This window comes from Marmota monax, unplaced genomic scaffold (genome assembly GCF_021218885.2).
Source record: "Marmota monax isolate L192 unplaced genomic scaffold, Marmota_monax_Labrador192_F-V1.1 WCK01_AAM20220418_F8-fsc00071, whole genome shotgun sequence".
NCBI classification, from domain to species: domain Eukaryota; kingdom Metazoa; phylum Chordata; class Mammalia; order Rodentia; family Sciuridae; genus Marmota; species Marmota monax.
Window position 1 is genome coordinate 2689839 of NW_026695217.1, and position 26340 is coordinate 2716178.

At 41.4% G+C, this 26340-nt stretch overlaps 1 protein-coding gene across 7 annotated transcripts in view; it reads left to right on the forward strand.

The window, feature by feature from the left end:
• Nucleotides 1–26340, forward strand: part of Dip2c (disco interacting protein 2 homolog C) — a 380677-nt gene that overhangs the window by 218427 nt on the left and 135910 nt on the right. For all 7 annotated transcript variants that reach the window (XM_058575053.1, XM_046432034.2, XM_058575055.1 and 4 more), the window contains 3 exons: nucleotides 2972–3082; nucleotides 18415–18540; nucleotides 23637–23846. In XM_058575053.1, coding sequence (XP_058431036.1) covers nucleotides 2972–3082; nucleotides 18415–18540; nucleotides 23637–23846 — 447 coding nt within the window. The remainder of the gene's footprint in view (nucleotides 1–2971; nucleotides 3083–18414; nucleotides 18541–23636; nucleotides 23847–26340) is intronic.

Sequence of the window (26340 nt, forward strand, 5' to 3'; positions counted from 1 at the left end):
ACAAGGAGAATGACCTTGCCTTACCCTGGACCCTTCTGTGGTCATAGGTTGGATTCTCCCAGTGAGCACATTGTAGCTGGTGGCCTCCTCTTGTGAGAGCATACTTTTTTTTTTTTAAATATTTTTGTGGTGCTGGGGATTGAACCCAGGGCCTTGTGCATGTGAGGCAAGCACTCTGCCAGCTCAGCTATATCCCCAGCCCTCAGAGCATACTTCTAAGCCACCTCAAATCTCATTGGGAATAAGCTCAGATTAAAGTTAATAGAACTAATATTCTAGTTTGTTTCACTGTCGTTGCTGGCAACCTGTTGTAACTATTAAATTTAGTTTTATCCACCCTTTTTTAAAAAAAGCTGTTGTAAATGCTACATTTCAGCCTATGAAGCTTAGTATTCCTAACACTTACATACAAAAGTGTGTTTGAGGACAGCTTCATAAGGTCCATGAATGAGCCCAACAGTGGCCCACAACTCTATACTGCACGTTCTGGTAAGCTGGGGAGGTGAGAGTAATTCCAGAAGGTATGTTTGAGTTACTGAGACTGAAAGTTACACATTAAAAAACAAAACCCAAAAACTGGTGATTGGTGCATCTCAAACCCAGCAGTTGGAGTGTTGCACTTGCCTCTGCTTCCTCCCAAGCTGCACTGAGATACGTGTCTGCAAACAGATGAAGCCTAAGTCCATAGGATAGGAGAATGGGAGCCACAATGGCCAACGGTTGTAATGCATAGTTAGTGGCATCTCATTTGGCAAACTGGAGAAAGCCAGTAGACAAGGATTCTTTTGGAAACCCTAGGTACCATGTTGCCTGGAGCTGGGAGAAGAGATGGCCCCTAGTACACGGGGACCACCTCTGCCCACACCACCTGGAGACGTTTGTTCTTGGCATTGAAACCAATCCTCATCTAAACCATCCTCGGTTTAGGGATGTCTGTGGTGGTGCCCGTGCCTGTGTTCACTCACTAGCCAGATGGTGGGTCTCTTCAGGCAAATAAAATAGCCTAGTGGAAGATTTGCCCAGCCATGAGGAAGAAGGGCTGTCATGCAGCCCCTTCAGTGGGAGGAGAGGGGAGATTAGAGAAGTCGACAAAGAGGTCCAAGTGAGGATTATAGCACAGGAGTGGGTGGCCTTTTGGTTTTTCAACAATGATGGCAACAAAAGGCGATGAACTAAAGTAACTCTTGCCTAGAATTCCACATCTGAGCAACCGACCCGATCACATGAAGGTAGAGAGATGCACACTGGGCACGTGTAGGGCCTCCATGTGTCTTTCATCCCTTCTGCAGAAGCTACTTGAGGTGCCCCTTTAAAATATGAGGGAGAGGTGAGAAGACACATAAGGAACGAATGACCAACACAATAACACAAGTCCAGGATGAAGGCACACCTGCATGACCAAAGGTAGAGCGGAGGGGCTCCAGGAGGGCTCTCCCGGGAACACCGAGCTGAAAAGCCATCACCAGGTTGTAAGCATCTGATGGGGCCGGGGTGTGGGGAGTGCTTTTAAGGGACCAGCAGTAGATAGGATGTGTTGGAGGACGAGACAACAAAAAGGTACAAATACTATAACCACACAAAATATTCCTAACATCCAACCTTGTGGTTTTCAGTCTGTATGTAATCTTGAGAATTATAATCCATATGTATGAATCAGTGTAAATACCAAGCAACGTGTCTTCAGACAGGACTCTGATTTCTTAAACTTCACCTGTTTTATTTTTTAAAAAAATGTTTTAAAAGTCTGCTTTAAAAAGATCATTTGTAGACAATAACTGAAATGTTCGGTCACTGCAGACTGTGAATGACTTGATGTGCTTGCTAATTAAAGCTTATAGAGCCTAACAAGTGGCGTTAGAGCAGGAACTGCTGTTTTCATGATTCTGACATAGTTGACCTATCACAGGGGACCTAAAAACATGCTAGGAAAAATGGCATGGAAATCACCGGAGTAAGAAATGTTAATCCACAGAATCGACAGTTAAATTTTGTGGGAGCCTGTCACTGGAAATTGGGGTCTAAACTTTTTTTTTTTTTAACGATTCAGTGCCTGAGTTCTTTTCAAGTGTTATTGCTCTATCTCTGAAGAAGCAACAATTGGCAATTCCTGCTCAGTGTAGGAAGTCTTATTCTTGAACTGTAATGATTTAAGTTTTTCTCACACAACTTAGTTTTTATCTGGATTATTCCTTGCCTCTGTTAGGTTATCACAGTAGAACTGTGATTGGCAGATTTGGGTCAGATTTTTGACCAGTATCTTTTGAATCGTCGTTATCTGATGAAAGTGATATTCTTGGTAATTCATCACAACTGTACTTGAATATATCTTGTTAAAACCCCTAGTATCAAATGAAGTTTCCAAAGTGTGAAGTTTCCAGAGAGTGATTACTTTGGAGTGAAAAAAGCTGTTTGCTACCTGTAGGTACCTTCTAGTTACCTGAATAGCGTTGTTTAAAGAAATCCTGTAAGATTCTTTTTTGATATTAACAGTTGCACCCAGGGTCTCAGACAATTGCTCTGCTGCTCAGCTACATCTCCAGCCCCTTGAAAGATTTATTTAAAGGTGAACATTAATGATAAAATGTGACTTTGGATATTTTTCAGAGATTTATGATTTTTATACTACCAAAACAAAACAAAACCTTTTCTGTCTTGGACTTCGTTGTTCTTCCCATGATGTAGTGGGGTGATTGAAGGGGCACTGGCTGGCATTCCTCAAGGCTGGGCGTCTGGGCAGGCTGGCCTTCTGCGTTTGGGAGCACTTGCCCCTGCCACAGCCCAGGATGCTCACCTGCTGCTCATCCGCTGTGATGAACACCCACCCCCACCTGGTCCATGGGCCGCTCCAGCTGCACTGTGTGCATGGCGAAGCCTGGGTTTATTCCACCAAGGGATTGGCTCCATGGCATCTGCTGCCTGCAGCTGCTGAGCACAGCCCCAGCCTCACTTTGCTGTTTTCCCTTAAATCCAGGGGTGGATCAAGCTTTGCCTCAAGAGCGCCGGGCTCCTGTCACTCCTTCCTCTGCCTCTCGATACCACCGCCGAAGGTCCTCAGGGTCACGAGATGAGCGCTACCGGTCAGGTAAGACACTGCATGGGGCAGGAGACTAATGGTACTCTGATCTGTCACTGTGGATGAGCAGGTGCACACTCTCATCTATGAGGCACAGGTTCAAGAAATATGGACCTGCCCTGATTTTTGTCTCTCTGTACTCAGTCCCATCTTGTCAGAATGCTGTCTTGGTAATTCAGTCCTACTGCAGGCCATGTCTGGGCAGGGTGGGTTTAATTTTTTTGTTAGTTGAACAAGAAGAAACTTAGACTGTGAAATACATTTAACTTCTAAAAAAAAAAAATTATTTTTGTTGTAACTGAACACAATACCTTTATTTTTATATGGTGCTGAAGATCAATCCCAGGGCCTAGCACATGCTAGGTGAGCACTCTACTGCTGAGCCCCAACCTTGATGTTTACTTTTGAGAGATTTTCACCTAACATGCAAATTAAAATTGATTTTTCCTGTTTACCTAACTATAACTTTTATAAGAGAACTACTTGTAAGTTTTGTCATTGTTCCTGCAACGTGGGTTTCAAGTCCTTGTAATTGACTGGTGGTGACCAGACCTACGACATTTACGTATCACTTTAAATTTTTCAAATAGCTTTTTGCAGGCAGGTGGTTAGTCTCATAACAAGCCGGTGATGAAGCTACTGTTTCATGTGGCACAGGTGGACATTGCCACCGAGAACAGTGAAGTGACTCAGTCCACACAGTGGTTGGGTGGGTCCTGTGCGGACCCAGAGTGGTGCTCAATGGAGGCTTATGAGGCCTCAGCGCTCTCTTCCTGGTTTGCTGGCTCTGGTTCCCACAGGAAGGGCAGAGGGGAAAAGCAGGCCTTTTGGAACCTGCAGGCAGCCCCTGTGCAAACAAGAAGAATGGGCGTTTGAAGCTGCAGGACGTGCTGCTCCCTGCCTCGCACTGTTCTTCCTGACCCCTCAGCAATTCTCGAGACTCTGAGGTTAGGGACGATGTGCGGGGCTGAGAATGAAGGGGGGATTTTATGCCAAAACTTCTTTTAGGGCTATTTTACTGCCCCATGTGTATTGACACTGAGATCTTACCATTTAGGTGTGTCAGGACCCACTCAAGTAATAGGGAGGAAGAGGCGGGCATGCATGTAAAGGGCTTCCGTGAACTACCCCGACTGCTCACCATGCTGGTGTTTTATCTGCATACACACAGACATGCATGTGGACAGGTGTCTAGAAACCACTCTTGCTTCATTTCATAGAGGAGAAACCCAAGTTCAGGGAAGCCACAATGATTGAGATGGAGACAGCTTGAGGAGCTGACTTCATCAGCTCAGAGGGATGCTGTGGGCACAGCCCTTCAGAAAGGAAGCCACCCATCTGGTCCAGCCCCGTTGGTGCCCTATGATAAAATCACTGTTAATTTTTCATTAGTAGCATTGTGAGGTGGGGAAATAGCCTTGAACAAATGCTGCAATTAGTGTTAGTCTTTTCCAATTAGAAACACAGCCTGGGGCATGAGAGCTTCAAGCTTCTCCCCTTTTGAGGGGTGAGGCATCTAATGAGGTGGATGTCACTCCAGATGCCAGCTAACCCAGGATTCCAAACTTTGTCCCAACACTTTTATTCCTGTCTCTTGTCTCTGACTGGTCACTGAGATCAGCCCTGCACACTGGGTGGATTTGTTGGTCTTGAGTGCTCACCCTTACCCTCAGGTGCTGCTGTTGGCCCTCCTTTGGCTCCAGGACTAAGTTCAAAGATGAGCTTAGACCCCTCTAGTGGCCGGGACAGGTACCTGGAACTCCAAGGATTGCAACTCCAATTCCTGGTTGTCCCAGGAGAGGCTTGAGGAGGCACTCTTGGTACAGAGGTCTGCTCTGTGCCAGGTGTGGTGCTAGGAGATAAAGAGCTGCAGAGAAAACTAACACACAGTCCCCAAAGTGCACAGACCAAGGAGCCTAAGGATGACTAGTCGCAGGTGCAGTGGAACAAGTGTTACTAGCAGCATGATGGACAAGGCGAAGTGTCCAGCCTTTGCCCTTGCAGTCTTCTCTCAACCCAGCAACAGCCTGGACTTTTAAAACGGTGATGTATCAAAAGGTGTTGATTGTGTGATCCAGCGGCTCCCATTTGGCTCAGTGGGAGCCGGAATCCACGTGAAGACCTGGTGGATGTGGCCTGGCATCGCTGTGCCCCCAGGAGACCATCTTCTATTCTGACTTGTTCTCTGCAGCCACACTGGTTTCCTAGTGGACCTCCAGGGAGCACCTAGCTGCCATAGGCCCTTTACACTGGCTGTTCCCCCTCCCTGGAAAGGTCTTCCCTCATAAGACAAGTTGGTGTGTCTTGGCCTTCATCAGGTCTTTTCTCAAATATTGTTATTTTTGATGAGGCATTCTTTATCCAACATTTATAAAACATGCCACCTCTTACACAGTCCCTATCCCTTCCCTGCCCTGATTGTCTCCATTGCAGTAATCTGTATGACATTCTGTGTATCTATTAGATGGATGATTGACAAGTAGATGACTATTTATCTGTCTATATCATCTACCCACCTATAACCTATTGATCATCCTTCTCCTTATTTACTATCATTCATCCATCAACTGTCAGTCATCCATTTATCATCTAGTTCTCCAATAAGAATGTAAGATCTGCAAAGGCAGTGTTCTTTATTTTTTTAAATTCATATATGCTAAGCACCTGTAACAGAGCCTGGCTTCTATTTTTGGAAGGAAGGTTAATGAGAAAACATAACTCATTTGGAAAGAGCAAGAAATTAGGAGGAGCGGATTACACAGTATTTTGTGTCCTATGCTTTGGGAATTTGGACTTGATACAGAAGATAATGGGATACCAGTTGGAGATTTGAGGTAAAGGTACAATGGGAGCAAATTCAGTTTGAAGATTAATCCATGCTCCACAATGTTATTGAAGTAGAGGCAGAAGAGACTGAAACACCCTCAATGCGTGGGCTTGATACAAGTTTAGGAGATAGGTCAGAACTAGTGAGATTTGAGGTATTTAGAAGAGGCAGGTTAAGTATCCCTAATCCAAAATTCTGAAACACTTAAATCTGAAACTTCTTGGGTACCAACGTGATGCCGCAAATGGAAAAACTTCACACCTGACCTCATATGATGTTAATCAAAACATAAATACACTAAAAATATTACATAAAATTACTTTCCAGCTATAAACATAAAGTACATAAGAAACAAATGATTTTATTTAGACTTTGGAGTCTGTCCTCAAGATATCTCATGTACGCACATACCCCAAGTCTAGAAAAATTTAAATTGGGAACACTTCTGGCTCAAGTATCTTGGGTAAGGGATAACCCAGGAGCAGTTGGACCTAAAAGCTGAGTTTTAACCTTTTGGAGAGTGAGGACGGCAATCAAGGATAACGTGTAGATGTCTCAAACGCCTGCCCAGATGTTGTCTGTTCAGAACCCATGTGTCTCTTTAGAAGTTAACTCTTATTGGTCATTGAAAGATGATGGACTTTGCCTTAGCTAGTCACTTACATCGAGGAGTCTTAGAACACTTCAAGGAATGTCTGATTTTTCAAAGACAGTGGAAAATGCTTTATACCATATATTAATCCAGTTTTTAAGAATAATTCTCTTCACTTTTTGATAATGATAGACTTGCATGCCGAATGGCCGCATCTATGCAAGCTTTCCAGGGGCTTGTGACTCTTGGGGCTCTGATTTTCTTCCTCCACCACCACCACCAAGTCTCTGCCCCTCTCATGGAATCTGCCCTAAATATAGTTGAGTTTTCTTCATTTACTGACATACCTTAATCTACTCTGATGAAGTATAGGCTCATAAGTAGATCTTAAAAATAAGTGTGATAGACTAAAATAAACTCCTCTATCGCCAGTGTACACATTTCACAAGTTTCTGGTTTATTTTTTTTCAAGCCATCTTGGGATGTTCAAGTCATTCTCCAGGAAAAGGTTTGTGGTTCTTCAGGAGACTTAGCTTCTCTAGAAGGCTTTGGCCACTTACCTTGCAGTAGAGCTACTTCAGTTGCCTTGACCAAATTATGTTAGCCAAGGAGCAGTTCTGTTATCTATTAGATATCTGATTTAATTAGCAGTCACTATAGTCATCTATGTAGTCCTCAATTTAGTCTCTCCAGATGATCGTTCCATTTCATTTCTAAACCATGACCTTCCATTGTCATGTACGAGTTCTTATAATAGATCCTCTCTCCTTTTTAAGTTAATTTTTTGAATAGAGCTTGAATATGATTTGGAAAGCTAATGAATCAATAGGCATTTACTGGGCATCTAGAAATATCACTTTATATTAGACACTAAATTACTTTTTACAAAGTCTAAAGCTTAATTGCTAGCAGCATTTAATACATTACCCCTAGTAATCGCAAAACTTAAAGAAAAAGACTTTAGATACATTTGTGTCCATTGTAACCAAGACCAGCTGTGAACAGGAGGAATATTAAAACTAAAAGGCAGCATATATACTATTTCCTGATATGGCTAGAATCTTGTGTTTTGATTACTTCAGATTTTAAAATTTCTCGTTTCCTGCCCATACATGGACAGCAGCTGCCTCCGTAATGGTTAGGCACTGTGGTCTCCATGTCGCTCTCCTTGGCAGTGGCACATGAGGGACCCTCGAGTTCTTTGAGGTGGGGAGCCTTGAACAAAGTACAGAACCCCTGGGGCAAGGGTTCTTGAGGCCTTTCAGGGTGTCCGTAGGATCAAGTAGTTTTCATTCTTACTCTTTCATGGGTGTGTGGAGGACTTAAGCAGATGTTGCAGGACATGGTGCTGTTCCTGTTCTAACAGCCAAAGATTCTGCAGTGGTAGTTTTGTTTTAAAAAGCTACTTAGTTGTCTCTGCCCCCCACCCCCCGCCCCTGAAACACACATACTGGGTTTTGTTTTTTTTTTAATACATTCTAGTTTTCGGTGGACACAACATCTTTATGTGGTACAGAGGATTGAACCCAGCACCCCACGCATGCCAGGCGAGCGTGCTACTGCTTGAGCCACATGCCCAGCTCCACACATATTGTTAATCACATTAGCAAAAGTTTTGAAGGTTTACCACAATGTTTAGAGGTTCAACATGTTCTTTGGGTCAAGGAGTTTAAGAATCATTGTCATGAGATTTTTTTTGTGTGTGTCTCTTTTTAAAGTTAAGAGAATATGAAGTATAAACTTATGCATCTTAACCCACCCATGCCTTAGGTTTTTTTTTTTTTTTTTAGGTGATAAGGTGCTTGTAATCATTCATTCAACAAATGTATTAATAATTTTAATACAGCCTAGCATTCTATGCACTGTAGGTAAGATGCAAATTCAGAAGACCCTGTCCTTGCTGTCAAAGAGCTATAGTATATCCAAAGGTTTAACTTTGTCATCAACTTGTATTTACTATGATGAGACTCCTGCTCTGAGGATGTTTTTATTTGTGATAGAAATCATTATTTACATTAAATACAATGGGCTGGAAGAGGAGAATTCACACAGTGAAGCTGAATTAGATATACAGTCAGCTTAATATCCCCAATGCTGGTGTGAGGCCCCACCAGTGGGACACTAGCTGTCCTCTCTTGTTGCTAGAACCCACGTGGGACCTGTTAAATCTAAATCGGTTAAAATGAAATCTGAAATTCTGTTCTGCTTTACTAGCCCCACGACAACAGTCCCTGATCCACCAAAGAATTAAGGCCATAGGGCAAATCATTGTCTCAAAATTGCAGATGGATAATGTAAGCAGAAGGAAACGCTGTGTCAGAACACATACCAGTGGACCCTCAGTAGACATGGTGTGGATAGGCTGGAAATGCAGTTCTGTGGAAGGAGCATTAGGGAAGGGTAAATGGGGAGGAAATCTCTGCTCATTATTATTCATAATTGACCTAATACTGTTTGGACTAGCAGTAAAAGCAATATATTGTGTGACTATAGCATGGTGGGGTAACAGAAGGCAGCCGTGTTACAAGGGACAGGATGAAGAATTGGGAGTGCCCTTGTCAAGTGCTCACGCCAGTCATGAGCTGGTATTGTATGATTTGGAAGTGGACTTGGATTAATACAAACACACATTGCCAATTTACAAGCCACCGCTAAATGTTTAAAGTGAATTATGTGGTAAGAGGAGAAAAATGGGATCATATAAAGTGCTCAATTAAAACTAAAGAGACGGAGGGGAAGGCAAAAAAAAATCTATGGCAAAAATGATAAACAGTAACAGTTATAAAAACATTGGTTCAAAGGCCAATCGGCTTAAAATTCAATGGTCTAAACACTTAAGATTTTCAGTGGATTAAAAAGACTGAATTAAAACTGAACTATGTTGCCTAAAGAAATCTCTTAGTATTTAGTCATAGATGGAAGCACAGTGATAAAGTTATCATGGTAACACTGATCAAAGTAGCTAACTGACTTCAGAACAAGGAAAAGTTCTCAGATAAAGAGCAGCAAATCATAATAAAGGGGTCATTTTTCTAAGAAAAATATATGTGTGTGTGTACCCACCAACAAAGTGCATAAGGCAACCCATAAAACATAAGACAGGCTTGTTAGCATGGGCGATTTCCACATCCCTGTATCAGAAATTGTCAAATCCAGCAGGAGAAATCGGGACATAGATGGCTGGAACAGCAGCACCATCAATCAACTAGCTGTAATTGGCATACAGAGTCCTTCATCAACAGCAGAATATGCATTCTTAAGCTCTCATAGAACGTTCATGAAGATAAGATTCTGTCATAAAAACATCACACAGTATATTCTCAGACCACCAGGGAATTAATCTTGAAATTAGTAATAGAAACTCAGATGGAAAGCCGCAACAGTCAGATCCAACAATACACTTTGAAGTAATACAGAGATCAAAGAAGTACTTTTAAAAGTTGAAAAGCATTTTGAACTAAAAGTGAAAATGCAAATGGTCAAAAATTGTGGAATGGAGCAAAAATAGTCTTAGGAGTGTGTAGCATTGAATACTGTCATTAGAAAAGAAAAGCCCAAATTGATGATGATCTAACCTTTGGCCTGAGGGAACTAGAAAGAGCGAATCATATCTAAAGTATCCAGAAAGAAAGACATAATTCAAATTACAGCAACAGTTAGATCAAAAATAACGAAATCTTGGCTTCTTTTTAAGTTTTCATTTTGAAAGCTCAATAGTATTGATAAGCTTCTAGTTAACTCAGGGGGGGAAAAGATACAAATTAACTAATCCCATCAGTGAAATATTGGACACTGCTCTTGATTCCATATACCCTAAAAACCCAATAAACGGTATAACTCTGCCCACAAGTATGACAAGCCTAGGTGAAAAGGAGCGGTTCTTTGAAAGATACAATGTGCCAAAGCTCATAACGGGGAAAACTAGATTGTATGAAAGGACTTCATTAAACTGAGTAAACAGCCTTCCCAGATGGAAAGCCCAGACTCGGATGGGCTTGAGGCAGGCTTTTGCCACTGTTCTATGATCCCCTTAAGACAGAAGAAAAGGAATAGCTTCTAGTTAATTCTGCAAGTCGACTATTGCCCTAATGTCAAAACTGGACAGAAAACAGACCAACGCTTCTCATAATGTCAGAAACCCTCCACGTATTGGAAGAATGAATAAAACGGTGTATAGAAATATCTACACACCACTAAGTGGGATTTATTTCACAAATGCAAGACTGGTTTAGTATTTGTAAATCAATGGAATTCATATCAACAGACCAGAAAAATTACATGATCATGTCGATAGATTTTGTTAAATCCTTTCTCTACAGCTAAGACCCATTTCTAGGAACACCCTCAGCAAACTAGGAGTAGAAGTGAACTTCCTCAATTTGAGCATCTACAAAAATCCCACAGCTAGCACCGTAGTGTTGAGAAGCTACATGGTTTCCCTCTAAGATCAGGAGCAAGGAAAGGTGGTTACCGCTCATCACTCTCGTCCATTCTTTAGGATGTCCTAGCTAATACAGTAAGAACAAAAAGATAAATTCAGTTCACAGATGACAGGATTGTCTATGTAGAAAAGAATCAAGAAAAGACAGGATAAAAAATTATTCTGCATTTATTAGAAGAAACAAATTTTTGCTTTTGTATGTGTTAGCAAGGAACTAATGTAAATGGTATTGGGTTTTCAATTCCAAATTCCTTTAGTACCAAACACCAAAACAAAAGAATCAGAAATCAAAAAGTGGATAAAAGTTGTGAGCAGATTCTTTCCTACAGAAGTAGAGATGGCAAGTAAACACAGGAAAAGATGCTCTTTGTCTCCTCAGGGAAATGCAGATTAATATTACAAGATGCCATTAACATGACAGAAGCTGACACAAATGCTGGGGACCCTCAGTTTTCTGGTAGGAGTGCAGAATGGAGTGGGTGCTTAGGGGAGGACAGGTGGTCAGTTTCTTATAAAACCAAACCCTTTTACCACATCCAGTAATCGTGCTCCTGGCCACTCAAAGGAATTGAAAACATGGGCACATTAATTTTTCTGAAATTGGTGGCAACCAAGATGTCATTTAATAGGTAAATGGATAAAGTGGTTTATTCCAACAGTTGAACAATAGTGGTAACAGGAACTGAGCTGTTACCCAGTAAGAGGGTCCGGAGGAGACCCAAGTTCATATTAGTGACAGAAGGAAGCCGACCTGAGAAGGTCCAGACAGCGAAAAGATCAGTGAACGACTGGCCTCAGGGGAGGGGAGGCGTCTATTTTTTTTTTTTTCTAAACATTCTCTTGGACTTGAGTTACATTAATTAGTACATTCAGGTCTAACAAGTGCAGTGTTTAAATTACCACCTGCCAGGATCTTCCTTTAAACTCTTCAATGCATTAACTCATTTAATCCTCATAGCTTCCCCTAGGTAAAGTACTTTTATTTCCTAATTTACACCTAAGAGAACTGAGGCTCAGAGAGATTAAGTAACTTGCCCAAGGTCACATAGAGGATCTGGAATTTGAACCCATGTGCTCTGGCTCTATAACTTGCTGGCTTAAATGCTTTACTATAAGGAAACTAAGTTCCTTCATTGGAGAAACCATCTCTTCTTTAATTAACTGTGAAATTTGCCACCTGTTTTGTCTAGATATGTGTTCTAATACTTATTACCTATATAGAGTCGTGAACTCAACAGCTTCTGGAAATGGATAGTGACTATAACTTATGGAGAGAGGTATCAACTTTTGACTCGAGTATATGTCATATTCTGGACTATTTATAATAGCAATAGTGGCAGCCAGTATAAGGGGCAGTGGTTTAGACCACACCTTTTTCTCCAAGGTCAAAGGTCTTCTAAATTGTTTTTGTCTCAAATACTCCAGTACTCATATTTTGGAATACTAGTTTCTTGCAGAGTGAAACAAGCTGCATCCTGTTTTAAAAGTAGAAGTGCAAAAGGAAAGGTGGGGTTTCTAACAACTTGTATTTGTTCATTGACCTCATTTAGATTTCTGATGAGTTAAAACCTGAAGAGGGAGGAACACCAGGTGGGTGGGTGGTTGCTTGCCTTCAGGGCACTACAGCAGAGGCTGCCATGACCGGGTCTTATTGACTGGCTCCTATGTGGCATGTGCTGAGGGTCCCGGTCATTGCCCGCCCTCTTCCTAGTTCTTCTCATGGCCTATTGTCTGTGGCTCTTCAGGAACACCTGTGTCAGGTTACCTGAGTGACAGCAGGTTGTATTGTTCCAGGATAGTACCGTTCTAAGAATTCACAGCGAGTGTGTGAAGAAAACATGGAATCAGTCAACAGTCTAACCCCTTTGGGATTCTTCAGTTTTGCATACTCATTAAAAGCCATTGCCTCAAAATATTAATGAGGGCAACTACCAGTACTGAGTGCCTGCTGTGTGACAGGTACCCAGCAGGTTGCCTGTGCCCTTTATCTCATGTAATTATTGCACCAACTCTAAATGCTCCTGTTTTACAAACTAGGAAAGTGTGGCTTAGAAGAACTAAAACCTTAGTGTTGATGTGGGTTGGCAGAGCCAGGATTCTGCTTCCACAGCGAGACAGTCCAGTAGCCCGTTGCTTCCTAGAAAGATGGACACACCAATGCCAAATCTTAGTTTCCTATCAGTAATGCAGAATCTCAGATCTTGGAAATAAAGGGAGAGAAAAAACTTCAAATATGTCTTCGAGGGGCAGTAGGTGGTAAAATTTTCAAAGTCAAAGAATGGGGTAAGATTCCTCTTTGAACCTAGTTGGTAGAGGGAAGACTGAATTTCTAAACTAGATGCTTGCAGTGATTATTTTAGGAACAGGTGTTTGCAGAAAATGGAGACATTCAAGGAGTGGCTGCTTAATGCTTGGGCTGTGGTATTAAGCTTTTATATTCTCCTGGAAAAAAAAAGTCATTTTTTTTTGTATGACATACTAAGTGGTTTATTGCCATTTTTCAGGATTTTTTAAAAATTCTGCTTAGAAAATACCTATTAGCACAATTTGTCTAATGCTATAAACATTAGTTCTCAACAAATTATTTAAAGATGATAGTGATCTGCTTATTTAGTGCTGCATGAAGCTCATCTTAAATCATTTCTCTTCATAGAATAATGCTTTTGGTTTACTAGAATTAAAGGCCCAACCTGAGTAAACCATAAACTGGTAGAGCAAAGATGGACAGACAAGGAGGATTCACTTCGTATCACCAAGTGAGCTACCTCAAATCGATTGCCTCTCAGCTCCAAGTTCATCCTTCACTGCCTTCTCTGGAAGCTGTGGATCTGAGCCCTTTACATGTTGTTTTCAGCTATTGATAGAGGTGTTTCAGGAGCTGCAGCTTCACTTGGGCCTGCTGTGTGCCCAGCCAGTCTAGGCCCTATACCATATGGCAGCCAGCAGGTACCCGCACAGCTTTGCAGGATGCTCCCCAGAGACTCCTCCTTGCCCCCGGAGGGCAGCACATCATCCCAGAGCACTATAGCACCACATTGCCAAAGGCTTCATCTCCAGGCCCTTGGGCCCTCACCCTTGCTAAGGTCTCCTGACAGTCCTTGGTCCAGCCGTTCTGCCCACTTCCCTTATTCCTGTCCTGTTTCCTGGGGTGCATGTTTGCTGCTTTTCTCTGCTTTGGTAATATATTAACGCCACCCTGGGATCCTGAATGAAAATCATTTCCCATTTCCATGGGAGTGTAAGCTCCTCATCCTAGCCTATTCACAGGCTGAAACATCTTCATCCACTGTTATTCGCCTGCGTTGATGCTTAGAAATACTAGAAAATAAGTCTGTTTAGGAGACTAAATGTACAGCTCTGGAGCCAGATTATTTCCTTGAGGCAAGTTCTTTTTAGGTTTGTGTTTCAGACAGGCACAGGGGTACACAACACTGCACGTCTAGTGTGCCCACAAATCTTGCAAACGTCTCATGGACACGGTGGACCCTGCAATCGGCCCCCACTATGTGGCTAGGCTGCTGCTCGCAAGTGAATTCTGTTCCTCCCTTCTCCTTTCTCGGCCTCTCATCTGGTTGGTAATTGATTTGGATGGGAAAAACCTGTACAGAACATTTATAATTAAGATTATGTGGGACACTAATTAAGTCCTTTAATGGGTTTCTGATGCATCACAGCTGCTGAATTTCATTCATAGACTCATTTTATGAAAACAAAGGGAAGATTTATAGCAACCTATTTATCCATTTTGCTGTGCTTTCTGGAGAGTTCTTGATCTTAGGAGCTCTTTTAGGATTCATCTGGTTTTGGAACAACAAACCATAAACTTTTTCTTTAATACCCAACCTCATTTGTTGCTTGTCCCATACTACTCCTTCCCTGCGTCCTGGGCACTCCAACTGGCTGGGGCCTTCCCGTCATCCACTGGTGTTAGCGCCTGCAGGAAAGAGACCTCAGGTGTCCCTTTGCACTGTGGCATGTCTTCCTCTGCCCTGGACTCCTCCTTAGGATCAGCTCTCTGGCTGTTAGACCTGCATCTTATAAGCTGGACTTTGTTGAAGCTTCACTAGTAACAATTCTGTTTTCTTGCAAGTTGGGACTGGATTTAAGGAGAGCGAAAGGAGGAAGAAGCAAAGCTTGGAAGGATCAGAAGTGTCACCAGATGCCGGGGTTGGGCTCCTTCCCCCGCCAGTGATCATGTTTCAAAACATCTTTCACAGAGATTATTCTGTCATCTAATCACGTTTAAAGCGTTAGTAGGCTAACGTTCTTATTTGGCGTGGATATTTTGGGTTGAACTGGGATTGTTAAGCCCTACATCAGCTTAGCACATGGAGGTAAATGCTGAATTAGACATTCAGCTCTGCCAATGAAGGTTGGAGCCATAATTATACTGCACACTCAAGAGGCTGATCTTCAGCTCTGGGGCAGTTACCCACATCTTCGCCTCGTCTTAATTGGCTATTTTGCTGCCTGTGGGTCTGCGGGGATCAGACCCTAGAATGCCGTTTGTGGATGGGTTATTCTGTCATTTTCCTTAACGTTATTATTCAATATAGAGTCTTATAGAATCTTTAGGGTGCTATTTATAGATTATTTCAGTGTTTATTGTGGTACTGTTTATGGTAAAAATAGAGTATACACTTGTCTGTTTTAAAAGAATTTGCCTAGTTACTGCATTAGTTTATGCATTGCTCAGCTTTCACCTCTCATGGATCTTGAAAGATTTGGAGTAGAAAAGTATCATAGTTTGGTAATAGCATTATTTATGATATATAAGTGCATACCAAGCCTTTTGAGGAAGCCCTGAAAGTAGGAGTGCCTAAAGACAAATTTGTGCAGCAAGAAGCATGTAAACATTTCTTCAAGTTGCGGTCAGTTTTGTTTTGCTTAAGTATCCTCTTGCCTTTATCCAGGGAGGTAGAGAAGTTAAACCAAAGATTATTTAAAAATTTCATGGTGTCCAAGTATCTCCTCCCAAATTACTTCTTAATTGCAGTGGAAAAGTAGCATCTGTACCCTGGAAGAACTTGATAGTCACCACCTTTACCAGTAATCAAAGCTTGTCGCCTGTAGAGGACAGTTGTCTGCCATGTCCCTGATGAGATGCATCATCCAAATCTGATTACAAGGACATTGGAAAGAAGATAAACTAAGTACCATATTGAAGGATGGGCCACAAAACAACTGACCTGTACTATTCAAAATTTCTAATTTCTAGAAAATTTGAGAAACTTAGATTGAGGAGGGATAATGTGACAAATGCAGTCCATCTCATCCTGGGTTATATCATAAACTGGGAAGACCAAGTAACCATCGATTACTGGGGTAATTGACACTAATTGAATGTGGGCTTTGGATTAGATGATAGAAGTATATTGTTAAATTTCGAGATTTTGAGGAAAGTTTTTGTAACATAAGGGGATTTCTTTGCTTTTAGGAACTGCATGGCTTAGTAGCAGTGGTTCAGAGAACAATGCCTGGAGAGGGTGGAGGGGGCCGGAGAAAGCAAAGCAGTGGGGTGACATGCGGAAACCGGTTGAAGCTGGGTGAAAGCTTAAAAGGGAATTCTTTACTCTTGTAGATTTTCTCTAAGTTTGAAATTATTAGTTTAAAAAGGAGAACGTGTAAAATTGACAGTGTTTGATTCGTGAAAAACTAATATTTTCTCACGTTGGATCGGCTTTCAGTTTTGAGCCCACAGGTCCATGTCATTCAGTTACTAGTCTTTGATCAGAAACTTAGGAAAGCAGTGATCAAAAAAACTAGGTTTCTGTCTTAAAGGACTATGAGTCTCCTTGAGGTGAAAAGACTAGTGCACACACAAGCTAAACGGGATAAGACAACATGATGGTTTAGTTGTGTAGGGCATGCAGAGTGCTTTCAAACCCGGGGAGCCATGGGTTTCTTGTGAGGGGCCAGATAGCAAATGCTTTCAGCTCTGGGCATAATTGTGGTCTCTGCTTCTACGGTGTGAAAGCACCTGTGGACTGTACGGGGACAAGCAGTGTGGCTGTGCCCCCAGAGCCACTCTTTACAGAAAGAGCTGGAGGCTGAACCTGACTCTTAGACTTTCCTGGCCCAGCCACACCAAAATGGAAACCAGTCCTCTGGCAGAGAACTGGGTTGACTGAGGTTGGACTTGGGGAAGATGTCTGGAAGGAGCTGTGTTGTCTGTAGGTCCCTGAGATGTCACTGGAAGGGTTAGAGCACAATGGTGTTGGAGGCCCTAGAGGTATTCACACCTGGAGTGGATTCCTAGCCCTGCCACTCACCTGTTTCATAACTGGGAGATTTCTGACTCATAGAGCACCTCTGATTGCTTGTTTATGAAATGAGAATAATCAGGGTACCACCTACTCAGAACTGCTTAGAATACCCTGAGGGTTGTCTTCATTATGTGGACAGTGACTTCCAACTGGTCTCAGAGCATCCCCTTCAGTCTTCTCCACAGCCACAGGAATGGTTCCACCAAAATGGAAGTAGGTTCATGCCTGCCTCCCATGCTTTCCCTCTTTACCTGAATAGCCTCAGATTATGGCCGTGGCCATGGGCCATAATGCCTGCATCCTCCTTCCCTCAACCCCAGCCAGGACCACACTCATGCTCAGTTTAAACACCATTATGCTCCAACCTTTCCAGTGACATCTCGGGGACCTACACTCAACACAGCTGGTTCCAGACATCTTCCCCAAGCCTGACCTCAATCAACTCCACTTTGGTAGTTTTCTCCAGTGCCTTGGGAAAGACGCTCATGTTGACAGCTAAGGGCTATTCATTTTCAGTCCAATTTCATTTAAAAAGGGGGGGGGTTTCTTCAGGTGGGAGCTCTCCTCTGTCCCCACTCTTCAGAGTAAAAGTAGCCACTTGGCATATTTGTTACATATATTAATTCTCCACCCTGATTGTTATCTTTGTCACGGTGCTGCATGAGACATATTGCCTACATCTGTCACATCACCATTGGATTTTCAACCCTTTGGGACTCTACCTCAGAATAGTCATTCAATAAATACATGGTGAATTGAGAAAATGGGTTAATATCCATGAAATGTCTAATACAGTGCCTGGCCCATCACTGAGGGCGTGCTCAGTAAGTGTAGGTTCTATTACTAACAAGCTGCAACCTGTATGTACGTCCCTCAACAATACATTGGTATGAATTATAAGGCTCCAACACATGACCTAGAGAAATATCCAAAGAAATTTGAATATCCAAAGAAATATCCTTAAGAAAAATCATAGAACATTTTATAGCCAATGTTTAATCATTTATGCCAATTCTATGATAATAAAATGTACAATTAAAGTCTGAATTTTAAAAACTTTCTATTTAGGCTTTCAGGGTGGTAGGTCTGACTGCTTTCCTTCCCTTCCTATGGGTGAACCTCAGTAAGATGCGACTATGCCTTGGAAAGGAGGAAGGTACTGGCCTTCAGGATCCTGGGCTAACAGTGCAGTGATTGACTTTATCTTGGTTTCAGACGTTCACACAGAAGCTGTTCAGGCAGCTCTTGCGAAACACAAAGAAAGGAAGATGGCGGTGCCTATGCCTTCCAAACGCAGGTCCCTGGTTGTACAGACCTCGATGGATGCCTACACTCCTCCAGGTGAGTAACGAGTTTCTCCCTGCTGCTTAAAAGTATTGAGAGTATCTAAGAAATGACTGTTTTTCCTTCACCCTGTCTTTTTGGCTTCCAATAAATGGTGCTATAATTCAGGAGTTTATGAAACAGAAGTCCAAAAGCAGTTTGAGTTACTTTAGAAAGGTCTTCTGGACTTTTCATAGACTCTTTAATATGTACTTTAAAGTCTTATAAATTGTATCCATTTGATTCTTCATATGGAAAAGAAAAGAATTGGTACCTGTAGAGTTCTAATAGAATTCATATTTTTCTTCAGCTTAGATTGGTACATACATATTCTCAAAGTGTCCTAAATATGCTCTGTTGTATTATTGAAGAAATGAAGAACATTGGACGATTATAGGTAGTTACCTGAATTGAGTGTCATCAAACTTTGTGAAGTGCCACATAGTATCTTAGCTTCTGTAGGCCAAAAGGTTTCTGTGATAGGTGCCACAGTAGTGTGAAAGCATCCATTAACAGAATGTCAGTTGATGGGTGTAGTGTATCAATAAAACTTTATTTACAAAGGCACTGGGCCAGATCCAGTCCACAAGCCTGATAACCCCTAATTGAAATGGCTGTAGGTAATAACCTGTTTCTGCTATTCCATTAATTTGGTTTCTGTTGCTGTAAAATACCCGAGGCTGGGTACTTTAGCTCACAGTTCTGGAAGTTCAAGAGCATGGCCCCTTCACGTGCTTGGCTCTAGTTTGAGCCTTTGGCTTTGTTGCAGTATAGCAGATGGCATATGGCAGGTTCAAGAGGGAGAGAGCACATAGAGAGATGGGAAGCCAGAGGGAGTCAGGGCCAGCCTTGCTCTCTTTATAACTACTTAATGTCTCAGGAACTAAGGATCCTCTGAACTCTGTTGGTTCCTCTGGGGGATATAACACAACCTAATGAACCTTGCACTAGGACCAACTTCAAGGTTCCACCACCTCCTGACAAACTGAGTGCTATCTTCCAACACATTAACCTTTGGAGGACAAACTTGAACCATATGCAAACTATGGTGGTTATGTAATACTGCTTTTATTTTATCCCAAATTCTATGTAACTACCCAAGTTCTCTGTTTTATTCTACCCCAAATAATTAGAAACTTTATCTTACGATCTTCAAAAACCAAAATGAAACAAATTATTCTGGTGTCTGTGAGAAAAATAAAGGATTGAACCTACTTTCTGATCTGTTTTTTGTGATTTTGGTCCCAATGCTTTTCATGTCTGTGTTCGTCTGCTTTGTGTTAACGATACAGTGTTATGGACTACACAGTTTACATACATTTTATGTATTTTGAGTGTATTCCTGGAGTGGAATTATTGTTTCATTAAATGTTTTTGTTTAGGTTTGACAGATCTGCCCCATTGATTCCAAAGTGGCTGCACCATTTTGCATTCCCACCAGCACATGAGCATTCCAGGTGCTCCATCACCAGTGGTTGACATTGTCTCTATTTTTACAATAGCCATTCTAGAGCATGTAGTGGAAAGAGTATGTCTTTGGTTTTAATTTTCATTTCATTGACAACTAAGGATAATAAGACTCTTCTAATGTGCTTAGTAATTATTTGAAAACATTCATTGAAATATCTGTTCAGATTTTTGCCTGTTAAAATTAAATATGATGGGATTATCAGCTTGCTAGGTTTTTAGTTCTTCATATAAACAATATAATTCGTTTTTACATGTGTACAATTTGCAAACTGTGGTTTCTCTTCATTTCTTAATGGTGTCTGGTAGTAGACGGCATAGTGTGCCTTCTCCACCAAAGACTTTTTATCCTAGTCCCTGGGTATGTTACCTGACACCACAAAAGGGACTCTCTAGATGTTGAATTTAAACATGTTGAGATGGAATGCTTAGATTTCCCCCTGAAGCCTCTAGAAGGAACACACTTCTGTCGAAACCTTGATTTTAGGCTTTGACTTGCCGAACTGTAATATAATAAATGTGTTTTATAAGCTAGTGTGTGTTAGTGGCGACTTTGTTGTGTTAGCCACGGAAAAGGAAAGTATTTTGAAAAACGAGAGTTTATTTTTATGAAGTCCAATTCATCAATTTGTATTTCGTGGATTATATTTTTGGAAGCTCTCGAGTTTTATAGTTTCAGGCCTTTCATATAGGTCTGTGATTCGTTTTGAGTTAATTTTTGTGTACTATGATGTAAGGATCTGCATTTCTTTTTTGGTTGTTGATGTTGTCTTTTAGGAGGACATTTTGGTCTTAGTGAATTGAACAGCTGACCCTGCAGCATTTGAAGAGACTATTTCTTGTTGTTTCTGAACCTTTATCAAAAATTGGCCATAAACGTGAGACTTTATTTCTGAATTCAGTTTTGTTCCCCTGATAATAGACATATGCCTATCCTTCAGCAATCAATATCACTGTCTTACTTAATGCAACTTTTTAAAAGTTTTAAAATCAGGTAGTGAAGTCCGTCATTTTACTTTTCCTTTTTCAAAATTATGTTAGCTATTTTAGGTCTTCATGTTTTTAAATAAACTTTAGAATAAGCACTCAGTTTCTATCAAACAAAACAAACAAAAAACCAAAAAGCTTTCTGGGATTTTATTAAGGATTGCCTTGGACTTGTGGATCTATTGGAGAATTGCTTCCTGGACATGATTGAGTTTTCCAGTCCATGACATGAGTATCTGCATATTAAATTTCCATTTATTTTATTAATTTTTGTGTGGTGCTAAGGATTGAACCCAGTGCCTCACATGAGCTAGGCAAGCACTCTGCCACTGAGCTACAATCCCAGCCCTAAATTTCCATTTATTTGGGTCTTATTTCTCTTGGTGATGTTTCATAGTTTCTGGTGCATAATAAGTCTTATACATTTTTGTTAGATGTTTGCTCAGTATTTGTTTTCTAATGTTGTTGCAAATGAAATTTTACAATTGTTCAGTTAGTATTTGTGTATTTTGTCTCTTATATCCTATGATCCTGATAAACTCGCTTTAAAAAAAATTTTTTTTTTAGTTGTAGGTGGACACAATACCTTTATTTTTATGTGGTGCTGAGGATCCAACCCACTGCCTCACACTTGCTAGACAAGCTCTCGTCCACTGAGCCACAACCCCAGCCCTGATACTCATTTTCTGTTTGGGAAAATTTTGCTGGATTTCTTGCCATTTTCTACATACAGGGATCAGGTCATCTGTGAAAAAGATAGTTCTTCCTTCCTAGTTTGGATGTCTTGATTATTTGTTATTTCATTAGCTAGAATCTTCCAGATAATGTTAAACAGAAGTGATAAGAGGGCCGTCCTTGGCTTGTTCTTGGTCTCCAGGAAAGTGCATTTCATCTTCTACCTTTAAATACAATGTTAGCTGTGGGTTCTTCATAAATGTCATGTGATGCATTGAGGGAATTTCCTTGTATTCTTAGTTGGTTGAGAAACTTGATCTTCAGTTGGTGATAGATTTTATCAGACACCTTTTCTGTCTTCAGATATGGCTTTTCTGTTTTTATGTGCTGTGTAACATTCACTTTTCAATGTTAAGCCCACCTTAATTCCTGTTGGTAATGTTCAGTTCTAGTCACCACTTAGTCATGTTTTTTCTGTTTTATGTGTTGCTTTTTTCATTTGCTAATACTTTGTGGAGAATTTTTGTGTACGTAGCATGGAAAACGTTATTCCACAGTTTCTTAGTGAAAAGGTTGGGAATATTGAGGAGTGAAAGATTGGCTGGAAAGGGGCCTGAAAGGCTTCCTGGGGAAATGGCCATTTTTAGTATGGGGATAAGGATACATTGCTTTTTCTTTTCTTTTTTCTTTCTTTTTTTTTAACATTTTTTAGTTGTCAGTGGACCTTTATTTATGAGATGCTGAGAATCGAATCCAGTGCTTCACACATGCTAAGCAAGCACTCTACCACTGAGCCACAACCCCAATATGTGCATTTCTTAAAAGTTGAGTATGAAAATGTAGAATATATGAATTTTATATGGATTGTATTTTTATATAAACTAAGTAATATGTGAATAGGAGGAGTTTTCTTATTGTCACTTTTCTAACAAATTTCCAACAGTTTTTTTAAAATTTCTAGGTAGCATAGGTCATGTGACTCATGAGTCATGTGTGAAGAATCCTGTGTTTAAACACCATGTTGTGGCATTAGTTGTCATTGCTATCATTCCTGCTGAATGTTGTGGAGATGTTCACATGGCTTCTTGCTTCTTGTCATCTTAGTCACCAGTGGGTAGGAAGGATCCTGAGTGTGAATCCTACAGTGAAGCTTAAGTAACACACATTGCAATGATTCATTCTTGCTTGTGCAAGAACAGCTAAATAGGAAGCTATTAAATGGAAATTTTGCCATTAATTTCAATGAAAAACATGGATGTGTTTGATCTCAACCTGTGTTTCCCAGTTTTCACACAATAAATAAGCAATTAATGAGATTTCATGAGAAATGAATACTGTAAAAGTAAATAGATTTAGTTTGTGTATAAAATTGTAAGGTGATGAAAGTTTATGGCATGCACCAGAGGAAGGGGCAGAAACCTCAGGAGCATGCAGGTTGGTGAAGGTGAGGTGGGTCCATTTTTGTAAGGGGCATTCTTCTTTCAACACCATTTCTTCAATAGTTCCCCAATCTTGGAGGAGGCACATGAGTGTCTTATATTCATAGTGAGCCTAAAACAAGTAGCTTAGAGCATTTCAGGACTACCAAGGGCTAAAACCATCACACTCTGAAACACGTGAAAGTAGCACAGGCACTGGAAGTTCTTAAGGAAGTGTGACTCCATCTTTGGCACTTGACGGATGCATGCAAAGAAACTGATTTCTTTCCAAAGGGTTGTGTAGGGAAAATTGGTGAGTATCTTTCATCTAATACTATAACATCAAAATAAATGTTTATAACAAACTCATTTGGAATGAAAAACTCTTACTAAGGGGGAAAAAAGATATTATCTGTAAGGTGGAATCACTTCTTCAGGGTGTTTAAAGCAAATTGTTGTTGAACAGTTGTGTGAGGTGAGGTGGACCTGGCAGTGTTGGGAGGGGGGTTGAGAGTGAGGGGCTTCTGTGCTGCCACAAATAGCAACCACATCTCCTGTTCCACGTAGATACCTCTTCTGGCTCGGAAGACGAAGGCTCGGTGCAGGGTGATTCCCAGGGGACCCCCACCTCCAGCCAGGGCAGCATCAACATGGAGCACTGGATCAGCCAAGCCATCCATGGCTCCACCACGTCCACCACCTCTTCCTCCTCCACACAGAGCGGGGGCAGTGGGGCCGCCCACAGGCTGGCGGACGTCATGGCACAGACGCACATAGGTGAGTGCCCTGCTGGCTGGCTCACCGCCTTTCCTGGTACTGGTTTGCTCTGTTACCTGAGTAAGCACTAGATAGCAGAGTCCCTTGTTTACTTGTTCTCTTTTGTATGTATCCTGGGTGCAGAATCCATTTGGTGGAAATAGCATGGAGCCCCTCTGACGCTTGGGGTGCTTTGGTTTGTACTGTTGTCTGGAACTTCACCACATTAGTCTCTCCCACAGCTGGAATTTCAAGATCCATCTATAAAGAAATGCCTTCTTGGTCATGAGGGAAATTTGCAGCCTTCTCTGCTTACGTGTTTTCATCTCAGTTATGCTAAAATATGCTAAATGACGTTATTCTAAATGACATTTCCATAGTGCTGATAAACAAGATGGAATTTTGAAGTAGAGTTGCATTACTTTGGGAGCCACTTGAAGAAGTCAGGCGGCCTTAATCACCACTGTTTTTTTTGCCTTAGGTAGTGAGATTCCTAGATGCTTCATTCTATTTGGTATGTAGGGTCTGTCAAAAGGGACACTTTCTGGATTAGTGGAGAAACAGATTAGGAAGTGTTACCCTAAGATATTTGAAAAGAGTGTAGAAAAGATGAAGTAAGAATTGTTAGAGGAAAAAAATCAGAGCGTGTTAGATGAGTTAGTAGCTGTATGAAATGTGAGTAGTGACACGCATTGTTCAGCCTCCACCTGGCCAGTGTGCCTGTCACTCAGTATGCCTAGGCAGTCCTTATGTTCAGAGCAAAAATAGGACACCTGTGTCTGTTTTTGCCCATTTTCTGCTGTGGATTAAGATGCTCAAACAGTTGAGTGATAAAAAGTTTACTTAGGTAAATTACTTGTGTTGGATATGGCTCAGTGTGGTCTCCCCATTAAAACAGCAAGTCAGGCCCAGGAGGTTGCTGCTCACTGGGTCGTCGTGGGAGCATAGACACAGCTATAGATCTGTCAGTCTTTACTACTGTGGGCACAGCTCATGTCTGCAGCCCAGCATGTTGGGGAGCAGTAACTGTAAAGTTGTCTCAGGTGCCAGGGTGTTTATTTCCAGATCCTTAACCACTGGGTGGACAGGCACAGCCGTTTGATCTTGTCTTGGCCCCATTTATTCTCCATGAATGAAGTTGAAGTTTAAAAGCCTCAGCCATTTCACATCTCTAATGAGACAATTTGTCAAATGCTGGGAGAGTGGGGTCCTCTCTCAATTCTCCTGGGAATACCACTGTGGTCTTAATGTCACTTTTCCCTGCTTTAGATCTTTAGTGTGTTGCGGGGGGCGGGGGGACCTGGAAAAAAATAATTTATTTCTTGTGTATCACAGAAGAGTTATGAGTAAAAAGAGAAAAATGAGGACGTTTTCATAAGTTTCTAAGTAATAACCTGAAAGCAAAGTGGTATTAGTTTAACACATTTCTGGCAATAGACACTGGTTTATGTGAACTAAAACCTGTTTGAAATCACAGTAAGTTAAATATTTAATAGAATTGTGTCCCCTTTAAGTATTTTTAGATAATACAATTTCTCGTGCATGTTGGGACCCAGGGTGGTGGCGGAGACTTCGTCAACTTGACCTGGCACCTGGGCAGGAAGGTCCACATGATCTCTGTATTTGAAAGGATTCATATTTTCCAGTTTTGTTCACTTTTCAAGGAGGTGCTCAGAATCTTACCAGGAGGAACACGTTTCTGAACAACGTAATCACTGCATTTGGCTTTCCCTGTGTGAGTTTACACTTGGAATTCTGGAGGAAATTATAACATGGAGAATTAAATTTATCCAGACTATAAAAGGTTGCATTACTCATGTACATCAAGGCTCAGTGTAACCTAAATATAACTCCTCAGTGTGTGACATTTCAGTAATTTCTCATTTGGCACAAAGCTAAAGTTCCTAGAATATCTGGGAATGTTCTGTAAGTATGAAGTATTTTTAGAAAGAAAGCAATGACAAAATAAACCTAATGAGACTTAGAATACTTTATTCCTGTCACAAAACAAAAGAGAAGTCAGGAGTGGCAGGGTTTGACCTTTGGTTGAGATCCTCAAAGGCCTATGCACGAGACAATAGCTTGAGTGAGTGTGGGGGTGTTTGGAAGAGCTCAGGGCAGAACTGACCCCAGCCATGTTTCCTGATCCTCAGGTAAAGAACTTAAGCTGGATACTGCAGAGACTTCTTTCGTCCAAGTAGTAGAAAGGCTAAAGAGTTTAAAAGCATGCGGTTTCCCTCCACAGTAGGCCATCCTTCTACTTTGTTGTTGAAGCAGTTTTCTAAGTTTCTTTTGTAGATAATTCCACAAATTTCATTATGCCAACAGTTACATAGGGACATCTCCCATGACATAGCCAAGCTGTTTAGGCAAGGATGCAAAAATCCTGTTGCAGGTTGCTTTTCCCTTTTTCTCCTGCTCTGCTTGCTATGCATCTTGCAAGGTGTGCCTGTGACTCTCACACTGCAGAACCCCTACAAGCTCGGCTCCACCTGAGGATGCTGAGGTCTGAGAG